Source organism: Amphiura filiformis, chromosome 3, assembly GCF_039555335.1.
Source record: "Amphiura filiformis chromosome 3, Afil_fr2py, whole genome shotgun sequence".
In the NCBI taxonomy this organism is placed as follows: domain Eukaryota; kingdom Metazoa; phylum Echinodermata; class Ophiuroidea; order Amphilepidida; family Amphiuridae; genus Amphiura; species Amphiura filiformis.
Genome location: NC_092630.1, coordinates 80,475,702 through 80,489,521, shown reverse-complemented (window position 1 = coordinate 80,489,521; position 13,820 = coordinate 80,475,702). Strand labels below are relative to the sequence as shown.

The window sequence follows — 13,820 nt, the reverse complement described above, 5'->3', positions numbered from 1 at the left end:
AACATCCACCAATTATCTGTGTAGCTCCCCAAATTCCATTGGGTGAAGGAAGTTTTTGATAACTAATCACCTGTTTTTGCGATACAGGAGGAAACCGGAGATCCCGGAGAAAACCTGCGAGAGCGAGCATGGAATCGGGATAAACCAAGTGCACATGATTATTATGCGTGTGAGTCCTTGGGCCGCGCCGGGGCTTGAACCCGGGACCTCAGTGGTGCAAAGCGAGGGAACTACCACTGCGCTAACTTGCCCGTCTTTCGGGGGAAGATCCTATGTAAATCTGTGCAGAAATTACATGAACATTCTTTGTGGACAAAAACGACCAAATAATGACAAGTGATAATCACAAATTCAGTTTTGTTCATCCAGTTTATATTTCTGTTGGCAATATACTGTACATCTTTGATATCAAATAATACAACCAACTTTTCTACACAATACAATCTACTTTGACAACATAATCATAATGTGATGTTTTTCTGTTGTTTCCTGTCTTCATTCAAGTACATTTTACTTGTAGATAATACATTTTGTCATTTCACAATTCAATACTTATTCTGTAGATACTTCTTACCAGTGACATAATACACCTTTTAAAATGTTGAGGTTGATCCACTGTAAAATGAATGTTTTAAAAAGTCCAACAAAATAGTGATTTACTTTAATATTTCATCACCACATCCATGGGACTTCATCAGAATTGTGACAGGAGCAGTCTATAAACCAATTATCATGTCATGTAACTTTGGGTCTTCCTGTGAGTCACATGATCAGCTTTACCGCTCCTGTCACAATTCTGATGAAGTCTCACGGATTTGGTGACGAAATATTAAATGTAAGTCACTATTTCCCTTGAGAGAACTATTTAAAACATTCATTTGACCATAATACACCTTTCTTATATTGTGTGCTTGGAAAATAAAGTTATTTGGGGAGGATTGCAATCATGTAATGAATTGGATATCTTTGTGAAGGAAATTGATACATAACAATAGCTTGTACAAAATGATTTTACAGTGTCACAAAGATGCTATCACATATTCATAAAGAGCTTGGCGGAACATAGACATAACTCTGTTTTAGTCATTGGAGTTAAGTCTTTGTGCCACTGAGCTCTACACAGCAAATGCACAGATGTGTTTCTGCCAACAATGCATCAATAATTCAATCATTAAGGCAGCTGCTGGACATAGGTCTTTGTGCCGCTGAGCCATCAATTAGTGTGGTTTTTGTATACAGTCCAATTGCAGATTACTTTAAACCATCATATGAAGCAGACAATGATGAGGAGAACTGTTTTGTAATGCAAAGGAGTCACTGATATACCATATTTAACCCTGATGTGGCAGTGACATCAGTGCGCATTTCATTGGGTGCCGCCTCAAATTGCTAGCGTTTGCTCAAAGCCCTGGTGTGCATATGCATGCGCTTAAAGACAAGCGAAACAGCTGCATGACGCATTGACATTACTGCCACATCAGGATGAAAAATGGCAGGTGATTCAGCCCTGTGGAGAAATCACAATGGCTTGTATAACTGCTAGCAAAAGCCACAGATATGTACATTGATGAATGATGCTCATAAGTGTCCATTCTAGGTCTGAATGAAGAATAATTCTACCTATCTGCTTTATAATGCTTCAATCAGAGAACTAGTGCTGCATTAAACATAAAGCTCACTTCATATTTGGCACATAATAAGTGAGAAGATATTTAAAATCAATACCATAAGTTGTGAAACAAAAACACTAAATTATACTCAGTTTACTTAATATTTCAACACTTCCTAATACAGAATAAAAATTAAAAACTGTGTCTATTATGTAGTCACAATCAACGTGGAGTCATTAAACTTTTGGTGCTGAAAAACTAATTGGGTTTAATATGTATTAGGGATAAATTAAACACAAGCTTCGGCAGCATACAATATTCCACTGAGCGCAAAGTGCAAATAATAAAAAGATAAACTAACATATTTCAGAAGTAAAACAAAACGTTGAAGAATATTTGTTCAAACCAATTTGGCAATTTTCATTACATATTGAGATAAGAAATTTCATGGAAAAAAATCTTGTATGATGCATAAAATGCACATAATATGCAAAATACATTGGGGTAACATGCAAACGAACCAAATGTTGAAGTACTGATAACCTCATCAATTAACACATGGGAAGAGCAATTAGTGAAATAAGCTCCCTGATTATCTACAGAAAATGGAATACATTATGAGAAATTATCAGGTACATCACAGACTTGTGCAGGCTGGTTTCAACATTTGGCTTCTTCCTGCAAGGGGTATCTCATATCTTGCTTTTCATCTTTCTGTTACTCCATATTTTCCAATTTCCCTACCATAGTACAGCATACTCCGATATATTTTACAAACTGTAGCAGAAGTACACAATTTGTGAGATCTGTAGAATTTTGAATTACAAAATTGACACAGAAAATAAATAATATACATTTCTCAGTCAGATATCACTCATGTATTGCACAGTGAAAGCAAGAGTAGAAATTGGTATTTGAGTAGGATATCACAAAGATTGAAAAGAAACTGTAATACTGTACCACTCGAGGTATTTTTGAAATGGTATGAACATTTGACATTATCAAGCTATATCTTTACCAAAATGTGTCAAATTTGTTTTCAAATTCATCCGAGTCTGAGCCCATGACAAATTTCCCAGAGCTGAAGGCTTTTGTCATCTCACTTTTAAGCCAAACAATCTTACCTTGGATTATTTATAGAGTCTCCCAAGGTGGACAATTTGAGAATGGAACAGCCTCAGCCTCACAGGGTACTTTCACAGTAAGGAAACCTTAGTACAGATATTTTACAATGGTACATAATGGCTGCTATTTGATCAATGATGTTATGAAATGTAATCTGTTCAAAACAGTAGATAATTTGAAATGTTACTGCTCTGATGGTAAGATTACCTGTTACACTGTCCGCTAGACGAGTGTTAATTCCACCCTTGGGTGACATAGTGCAATTAGTAACCTAATGCATCAAGCAACATTATCTAGGTTTGACATTTGTACATGGACAAAGATATGTACTAAAAAAAGAACAGAATTGTACAAAATAAACTACAGAAACTAAATTTCTTCTCGAAGTTGTAAAACAAATACCTTCAAAAATTTCAATCTGCAAGTTTTGATAAATAAAGTAAAGTTGTCTACCAAGGAAAGACATCAAAACTGGAATGTTAATTTCATTCCTATTTGGGTAACATAATTTTACATAAAAATTACTTCAAATGTGTCATCCAATATGACTATATGTACTTCAATCAATTCATATAAAATACACTCAACTACAATGAAAATTGTCTTACACGTACAAGAACATTGTAAACACACTGCATTTCTGACAAATTTGATATAACTTAAAACACAGCAAATATCTGTTATGCCCTCTAAAATACTTGGCGAAAGATAGATTCTTTTATAAACATGTTGTTGCTATTAGCATGGCCAAGTAGGCCAAATCAAGCTCCTCACCATAACCATATGAAAAGTCATAATGGAATAATACTTCATTGTGAATTCCATCCAAATATTAGCAGTAGTGGGTTTTTACACTGCTATAAATGGATTCTAGGACACAGGTTCTACAAGTATTTTGTCATATGGTAATTTCTCACTAACAATTATAAATGACCTTTCACACTTTAGCTCTTCATCTTCTTGTAATATGATTGTAACAGAATTGTAATCAACAGGGAAAAACACTTGTATGATCTGGGTCTTCTAAATTGGTATTCAGATAAGTTGATTATGTGTCTGAGTTACTCATACATATAATAGTTGTTGCTAATAAAATATAGATGTTTTTGTTATGTTAAAGTCACAGCACAATGTATTAAAGTTCAAATAAATGATGATTCAAGTCATTAAAATTGCAACATTATAAACTACACTACGGGGTTCTCATCTGGTGACTACAGAATTCCAGTGCGACATAGTTACCATGCCGTCAGGAATCTTGTAGTGTATGGCTACATGTTAATGTAAAATGATTGCAACCTAAGTGGAATCTATTGTTACTTTTATTGAGAGTAAATAGGGTATTTTAATAGGCTTTTAAGCCTATAAACTGTATTTCTTTAGAAACCGTGGCATAAAGTCTTAAAAGACTTTATGCCACGGTTTCTAAAGAAATACAGTTGGAATCATATGAACAGGAATTGTACTATAGTGTGTCTTGTCTCAAGTAACGCTATGTTGGATTTCACATTGAGAAATTCAAATCAGGACGTTTACACAGTTGTGTCGCCACCGTACGGACAAATTGCCATTCTATGTGCCTGTATACGCCCTGCAAGATTAGATTTGTGCATGCAATTCTAATCTGCCAATGCATTACTCTCAACTTGAGACCGGACACACTATAGCTTATTCCATGAGGTAGGTGTTAGTTTAATGCCCATCACAAAATCAAATTGCTGCAGATATTGGATTTGCTTCAGCTGTTGTGTGGTAGTAGGGGTACGGTAGTTTTTGCATCTGCGTGAATACGCACACACAGGGAAGTATAGTTTGATCAGCTCCTAATTGTTAGGCTTTAACCACTACGCCGAAAAGTAGACCCACGGTAAGAGTGATATAGTTGACTTTCTGGCCTATTGTGTGTGTTAAATAAAGTAGACAAAGTATAGGTCTTAAATTAATAATTTGTGATACTTCTTGCGAGATGTCACAGTTCTCAAAATAAAATATATTGATATTAATCCACCATGTTATAAGGACCGCCGATTACAAGCTGATCAAACTATATAGTCAAACTACTGCACACATACTCTGATGCAATTGACCAATCAGATATCAGGATTTATACCTAATAAACATTTATTAGGTATAGTAATACAAATTATTCAACAACTCAAATCAACAATGCCATTGTTCTAATAATTATATAATCCATTATATTAATAAAGAAAAATCCACTATTCTGAAATTTGCATAACTTTAAAAAAAATATCATGAACTTTTTTGGATTTTTTCACAATTTGTTTCGGTTAAAATATAGAACTCTCCATATTTTCTTTTGTCTCTGCATCATAGCTTATCTGGAATTATCCCAGAAGAGTGATTGAGTGCTCCCCTAAAATTACGACTACCAGTCCAAAGAGCTTATTCACACAGACATAAAAACTTATCTTAAAATGAGTAGACAGCAGACGACCACCTTATTAGAATGTGCATTTTTTAGATATTCATTATGAAGCTTGAACGCAGTATGAGAGTGAATGCAGAGCATGTACTGGAAATGATTGAAAATATTGAATGGTTTGTTTGACAAGGCAGCAATAGCGTTATGTATACACACTATATACATATCATTATGTGCACATATTATTTACATGTGAAACTGCATTGAAACACAAATTTAGATTTAAGAGCCATGCAACTCAAGTCAAAACACTTGTATGTTACCATTATTATTATCATTATTATTATGTTTACAGACATTTTTAATTCAAGTTCAATTAAAATACATTCAGGCCTTTGGCCCATAGTATTACAAAATATTTTGCATTTTAGTAGATTTGGTGTTTTGAACATGACAGGCACATTCACAAAGCACAAAATAAGTGGCTTTAATCACTGTTTTTTGTTTTGTTTCTCCAAGTCCCCCAGAAGACCGAGCAGTACACATGTCACAAATGCATTATGCCTTACATGCATCCTGTTATGAGGCACAAATTAAACTGCTGGTGGGTCCGGTGCAATAGTGCATTGGCACCGTGTAGGTACTCTGTGTGTACCAGTCAGGTACCTTGGCGATGGTGTATCTGTACAGGCAGCCCCAATAGGAATCTTGCAGTGTATAAGACCATATGAACACCAGGCTTTCTAATTGCATGTACCATGTCGTGATATAGAAGATTTCTAAAGGATTATGAAAATTGAAGAGTAAGAGGCAAGGTCTGATTACTAATGACAATATGACCTGGAGGCAGGTGCATCAGACAATCTCCCAAGGTCTATCCCTATGGAGTTAACTAAATGGGAATAATTATGACATAACCAAGAACACAATGTAATGGGAATATCTGATGTATGGATGCAGGTATTATAGAATCGGTAACAACTGTTGAAAAATAGTATTTGACACCTGTCTTCATTCTCTAGTTACTTTTCTATCTTCATTATGTTTCAGCGTGGAAGATTTTAACATTTCAATGTGAGTTCCCATCATTTGAGCATATTACAAAATGCTCACCATTGCATTATATATGTTGCTTCTGTGCAACAGAGCTGTACATGCAAGAATGCTGCCTTGAGTTATTTTTAGTCCCAACTTGGTCAGTACAATATGACACTTATATTCAAAGTATAAGTTTGGTATTGTATCTCTCAAGGGCATACCATACTCGATCAAATATTAGCAATTGCTTTTCCGATAAGCGACGGATGTTACATTACAAAAATTTGCTACTCTCCTTCATGATATGGCCTTTATGTACCTCTCAGATGCAAAGTTTTGTCAGTAGAAGCTCTTGAGATAATTCCTACAGCAAATGTGTCCCTGCTATCTATAGAAATCAACTCACATTCTCCTATTTGGGAAGTCAGAAAGCTTTTGCGATTTAACCATAACTATGTCATACCGATGCGCACAACATTAACAAACATCATTACTGTACAGTTCACCAACGTAGAACTGTGCAGTAATGATGTGTGTGGCAAAGTGACATGTTTTGAGTAACATCGCTAAGGCTTTCTAGATTTTCTGAAATGGTCAATTGATGATTCAGCGCAACTTTACATTCCAACAAAAGGCAGCCATTTGCATTCACTACAAGTTGTTATGTATCGTATAAACATACTTTCATGCATAGTTAGATATTACATGTAAGGTCTGCCTGACTTACACCTATTACTGCTGGTTTGATGACCCAAGCTTGGTGATTGATTACCTTCAAATACCCATGACATAATCATGTACTAGCTATATATGGCATCAAATTACATACAGATGATGCAATTCAATCACACTACGGCTAACAGTCTCCTAAAAACATCAAAAGTGCATCAATCTTACAGCACAGCTGAAATTAACGTTTTTTGTTACCAATGATGTTTACATGGATGTATATTTTTATGTATCACATGCTATCATCCTTGACATTTAATAACACACATTAATAACACACATCATTGAGCAGAATGAAAGCAATGTCTCCAGTATATTGCCAAATTTGTCAAGTATGATAAATTTTTTCTTGCACAGTTCATAAATGCACTGACAGGAATTATCTCCATAAAGTCCATGCTATTTGTTACTTAATATGATTCTGAGGCAAATGTGGAACATTGAGCACTGAGTGATTAACACATCCTTATCAGATCACTACAAAGTTCATTTGTCAAGATTTAGTTCAGATTCGGACATTTTATTAACCATTTCTTGATTTTTCTTAACTATTTCATTACAATTTAAATAAAGAAATAGTAAAGAAAGTCAAGAAAATGTCCAAATCTTGAATAAATCTGAACAAACAAATTTCCTAGTGGATCCTCAGTCAACTACTGAAGAACATAAATTACCAGGAAAGGATGAATTCCATTCCTGGTTCTCTACAGATCACACCTATGTTAAGCTTACAGCCAAGACTTGAGTAGTTAGACTTGACAAGTTCATCGGTGTCGCATTTGCTTTAAGAAGATAAATCTTTTTTACATAAAATGTCAAGTTTGCTTCTTCATTGAGTTTACTAACAGAAGAACTATTTATTGATGAGTAGAAGTGTGTCCCATCATGTGACTCTTTATCACATGCCATTTCACACACACTCTCTTATCATCTTTCACCCATAGCTCTATTGCTGCAACTTTACATTAACTATTCAGGTTTGACAGCTTATATAGTTCTTCTGTTAGTAAACTCAATGAAGTGACAAACAATAAATCAAGAGAAACCAGATGGGACCAGCACATCCACAATATACGCATAATTCATGTTGTCTCAAACCCATTATGGTGAACAACACATCCACAATATGCGCATAAATCATGTTGTCTCAAACCCATTAGGGTGAAACTTTTATAGGTGTATTCTTCATTTAATGTTTATAATTTATCCACTGACATTTTCTGGCTTAAGGCTATGTTGAACAAGGTGATTGACTTCACATCACATACACATTAGCAACAACAGACTGAAATTTGATTTATCAGGAGGTGAATTCATGCAGTATGCATTTATACAGTATCTTTAAAAAGACTAATCGGTCCGATTTCTCAAAGCTTGACTAGTGGTCAGGCTAGCCCTACCAATGTGGATCCATTTTATTGATTTATTTTTCTAGGTGATGTATGATGTGAAATTGTAAGCACTGGTATATATGACTATTGAGCTTAAGCCTGACCACTAGTCATGCTTCGAGAAACTGGCCCATGATGTCTATACGTCAGACATCTTGCCAGCAACAGCATCATGTACCCATCCTTTCATTAGTAACTTCTATTTGACTGTAGTCTGTACAGTAAATGTTATCTGTAAAGGAGAAAGGATCAACTATAATCAGAGATCCAATTAAAGACTAGTTTGCATCTGACGTCAGGGCAAAGGCCCGACTTGATTGGTTGCTGACCTATGCAGTACGGCATTTTCAGTCTGGTTGACAGGATATCAGATGCAAACTAGTCTTTTTAATTCAGTCTCAGATTATATAAGCTTACCTGACCTTACATGTTGTTTTTTATCCAGAGTCCTACCCGAGACTTATATGTATGCCTATATATTAGAAAATCTCCTTCACTCTTACTTGTCCATTTAGTCTCAGGTTCTACTCAAATTGAAACTGAATAACAATGATATGAAATCAAATAAGTTGATCCTTTTCAAACCAGGGTTGCATTGCAGATAGATCTCTGAGTAAAGATCATCTTGCCTTAAGTGATAGAAGCAAACAACCATCCATTTTGTCAAGTTAAGGCTCCTGAAAAATATGGATCATGATCTATACATTGACCTTGATTCAAATTTTTGATCTGAAATAACCATGTAGAGCCTCAGTGACTACATCAATCTACTGATTTAATGTAAAATGTAAGTATCAATTAAGGCCTTGTAGTCTGAAATTATGACTAGATTATCTGTTTAATTCAATCAGGAGTGAATACTGAGGTGTAATACAAATACAAAATGTATTGGCATGATTACTGGCTGTGCTTAAATGCAAACATACATATTCAATAAAATACATTTATGCTCATTGAAAAAAGCAAAAATGACTCAAAAAATTTCAAAAGGCAATATAGAGTCATTAGTTTTACTTCACAATAAACCCACATTTGAGCATTTATAGAATTGAACCTCTCATACAATAAATCACTGTTTTTTCATTAAAAATGGCTTTTATGTATGAAACTTCACTCAACACACTTCTTGACTTGCTTTTTTATACAAATTTGCTTAATAGCAAGCACTATGTCAGCTTTTTGAGATACTTTTTAAAGACAACAATCAAACTTTCTGTCACCATTTTCTGCATTAATGTTGTCAATTTTGATTTAAATTTGTTTCTTTATTCACCAGGCTTTTCCCTTTTATAACAATAGGCAATAGAGGGTGTAACTACACTAGTTTCCACAGAAGTACGGCCCTCTCTTGCTCTGATTGACTTGCGTATCCTGTTAATAAGTGACTTATCCAAGGATCTATGACCCTTCATGAGCGCTTGAACACAGCTTTGACACATTGATCAGCCAATCAGATTACTGATTACTGACAATTAGCCAATCAAAACCCCACTTCTGTGTTTACGTGCTCAAAAGGTAAACAAGGTCCGAACTTCTCTGTCAGCAAGTGTAGGAAATTACATCCTCTAACATTCAAACTGTATCCTCTATTTGTTGAGGCCTTAGACATTCAACATTCAAAAGTTGTCAATAAATGTTACAAATATGTCAAAAAATCATTTTTCAACCCTTTACTGGGCACTACATGTGTTGCTTGTCACCTCAACTTTGTTCAACAGGCAATAGGCTCAAGATATTGTGGATTGGTAAAGAATAGGGTATGTCCAGATCAGCTCAGCATATTGAACACATGCTAAGTATCTGATCAGTGCACACTGTTGGGTCATATACACAAAATAAAAGAAACACTTTTCACATATTACCTGCTGAATAAAGTTTAAACCCGTTTATATAATACACAATAATATAAATTTAACTATCCAGATCATTTAACCTCTATGTATCCTTTTCCATTTCATACAAAATGTCCCTTTCTAACACACACACAAAATACTCTAGAATTATATAAATCTATTACAAGAATGTACTACAATTAATTTCTTTGACAACTTTGTGCAATATGGAAAAAACAAATATATAAATACATACTTCATTTGTTAAAAAATAGTGGTATACTTTTGAACACAATTTGAACATGTTTTTGAGTATAAATTGAGATGATTGACGGAAATTACCCTTGTTGCCGTAACATGCTCAACATGTTAACTGACAATCAAGTGCCATAAGAAACACTAGTCACTTCCAAAAACACAGTTCAATTTGAACCTGCCAATATACAGACCAATCATCACAACTTTACTTGGGTAGCAATGATCATATTCAATGATAATCCATCAATCTTAGGAAGTAATGCTCATGTAATGATCACAAGTCTAGACGGCTTACACAGGCGATTGCGGCAAAATTCTCATATAGTTTACTGTTTGCCTGTGGGTGTCAACAACTATAGTGCATCTTGTTGCCAGTTGTGAGTAATGCCATGTTGGATTTCGCAGTAGCAGATTTGAATAAATGCATTTACGCAGTTGCGTCATCAGCGTATGGACAAATTGTGCTTCTACACGTGTGTATATGCTCTGCAGAATTAGTGTGCACTATTTGAATCTGCCACTGCGAATCCACCATGGCGTTATTCTCAACTTGAGACGACACAGACTATAGAACAATTTCTCATGGTCTAATTCATGTGTATGACAATCTCTTTACCCTATGTTTCCTCACTACTTGTTAAAACCTAGCATGATGATTTAATCATTGCCATGCCATTAATCCAATACTGCATTGTGCACTGCACATTCAAGTATCTTCAAAGTTGCACAACCTTTGCCCCTACCAATTTAACAGATTACATTTGCCCTCAAAGAGAAAACATAATGCATGTCTTACCAAATGTTTGTCATCCATGATGAGACAAAAGTGTGTACCACTAGATTTGTCATAAAAGGTATAAGCATTTGATTGACTTCAGCATTATTTAGATGCACACCATTTTGGTCATCATGCATGACAGGCCAACGTGGTAGAGCTTACATGTTATTATAAATGAGGGTTATATAAATTCTTCCCTCTTCTTAATAAAGTCCTTGGGATAACATCATAGCCACCTTATGTTAAGTGTCATGAACATCACAGCACTATTATATTCCATTACCAAGATTACAGTAGAATCAAATCTGTGCTGTTTCAAAATACATTTCACAATGATCTCAAGTTACCAGAATGAAGTTACAGATGTTAGGTATCAAAAAACATTGTAAGCATCCAAGACATGTGGTTTCCTTCTATGCAGTCTTGTTGTTGTTCTGAGGTTTCTCATGTGTACAGAGACGAGTTCCTGATGTCATACAAACTTCATACCCGCATACCATCATCTCTAATGCAAATAATTGGACTGTGTCCCTGGAAGTGATGCTGTTTCCACTCAGAGGGTGTTGGTCATTGTAGGTTATTCATATCCTGCCCAATCACTGCCTTCAGATTCTTCCTCCTCTACTTCACTTCCAAGACAACGAACACCTTCTTTCAATAATGGTGTGCCTTGATCCTTTCCTGTATAACAGAAGAAGAAAAGAAAGAAGGGAGATGTTATCACATTGTCATTATGTTATATCAGGGCCGTAGCAAGCGGGGATGCCATGGCCGCCCCATTTCTTGAGAAATTTGTTATGTTTTTTGGATATTGTAATTTGGCCGCCCCATATTTGTGATGGCCGCCCCACATTTTTCGACCTTACTACGGCCCTGTGTTATATGTCATATTTATATGTCCATGCAAGAATCTATGTGATGTTCATAACACATTGTACTCATGACGATTACAGACTTATACAGATATGCACTGGAATGAAAGAGCAAGTTTCTTTATTTTAACCTCATTTTGTTTTCTATTGGTATGAACATGTTACATTATTGCTTAAATCATGACAGTTTCACACACTAATATATATTCATATTGGTGTATATAATATAGGAATCTGTTGGCGAGGGTTTACTTTTACCAGGGAAGGAAACTCTCAGGTGTTTATAAAAATATGTGACATAAACACAAGAACAAGTATATGATACGACACACTGACATTGAAGTATTACACTGACACAAGAAAATAGCCAGAAACCATGATGGATTCAGTGAGGACATTGTCAGCCTTGTAACAACATGTGCCATACAATAGTAACTCGCAAGGGAAATCATGCAATGCTTATCTACTGAGACCATGTTGAGCATTTCAACTCTTTGTTGTTAACTTTTGACATAAGTTTTGGGATTTTTGCTTTTAAATGAAGAAGGTATTTTATTTAAAAGCTACATTCTTACAAATTGTGAGTACAAGAACACAACAAAAAGCACACAAAGCACCAGGATTAGATGATTCCCAAAGGCAAGGACATCAAAAGATGATGAACATGCAGTCAAAATGAAAATGGTAACATCATCTACTGACAGTGACAGCCTTGGCGTTTCAGTAACAAATCGAAACAATTTTGTGTGTTTGTTTTATGTTCCCATATATCTTCAACTGATGTTTCTCATTTATAAATATACAAAAGAGAGCTTTGCTGCATATTATTTTTGTTTGGTACCTCATTTAGTGTTCATATCAGAAATACTGCTACTCATGAATCATTCAAAACTATACTCAACACATCTTTTTCCATAATATTGTTGCTTCTGTTTACTGTATTTGATCATTTTTTATGTTCTTTTTGATGTTACTTTTTTTACGTTTTAAAGCCATTGGCAATGTCCCGGTATTAGCAATGTCCCAATATACTGGAAATACAATGTCCCTACATGCCTTCTTACTACTATAGGTTTCCAAACAGTATAAATAACAGGATAAACTGCATGCACGGATATAAGCAGCAGATTGATTAAGTGCATCTCATTAATTCCTAATCAAAGGCAACATCCTTTATAGCACTTGAACCTCTAATGTACTCATATGTAATATAATCTCTGACCTCTTAACATGATCAATTTCACGTATGGAAAGACTGCGCCGGAAACTACTCAATACAACCTGTCCTCAGGTTTCAACATGGGACTATTTTTAGATTTCTTTTTATTAAAAAGGGTCTTAAAGTGCTGAGGTATGATATTGATATCAAAATACTATTATCACATATTGGTTTTATTTTACGCATTAACTATTGCTAGAAATAACTTTTGACATTTACACTAAAAACAAGTTTCGTTGGATATTTGTAATATGAGATGGTTTTATATCGTTGACATTTCATATTTGTGTTAAGTATTCAGCGAATAGCAGATTTTCAGGTGAATTGGATTGTTATACAACAATTATTTTGCACATTACGGCTTGTTTTTTTAAGAGCTGAAGCCATTTATAATGCCCTAGAGATCTACAGCATCCCATAGAGTTAGTACAGATTGATAACACTAATTTGATTATAGACATGCTGAGACTAGCTTAAATGAACTCACTGTTTTATTCCTTCTCTCACTTTGGCAAAGGAATGAGAGAAACATCATCGTTGACCAGGACATTTTGCAAATTCAATGTTGCAATCAACTGAAAC

The 13,820-nt window shown here is 34.9% G+C and overlaps 1 protein-coding gene across 1 annotated transcript in view; it reads right to left on the bottom strand.

Moving 5' to 3' along the window:
* Positions 1 to 350: 350 nt before the first annotated feature.
* LOC140149240 (adipose-secreted signaling protein-like) overlaps positions 351 to 13,820 on the bottom strand; it is a 148,943-nt gene continuing 135,473 nt past the window's right edge. Inside the window, exon 4 of the mRNA XM_072171471.1 lies at positions 351 to 11,828. Coding sequence (XP_072027572.1) covers positions 11,725 to 11,828 — 104 coding nt within the window. The 3' untranslated portion in view covers positions 351 to 11,724. The remainder of the gene's footprint in view (positions 11,829 to 13,820) is intronic.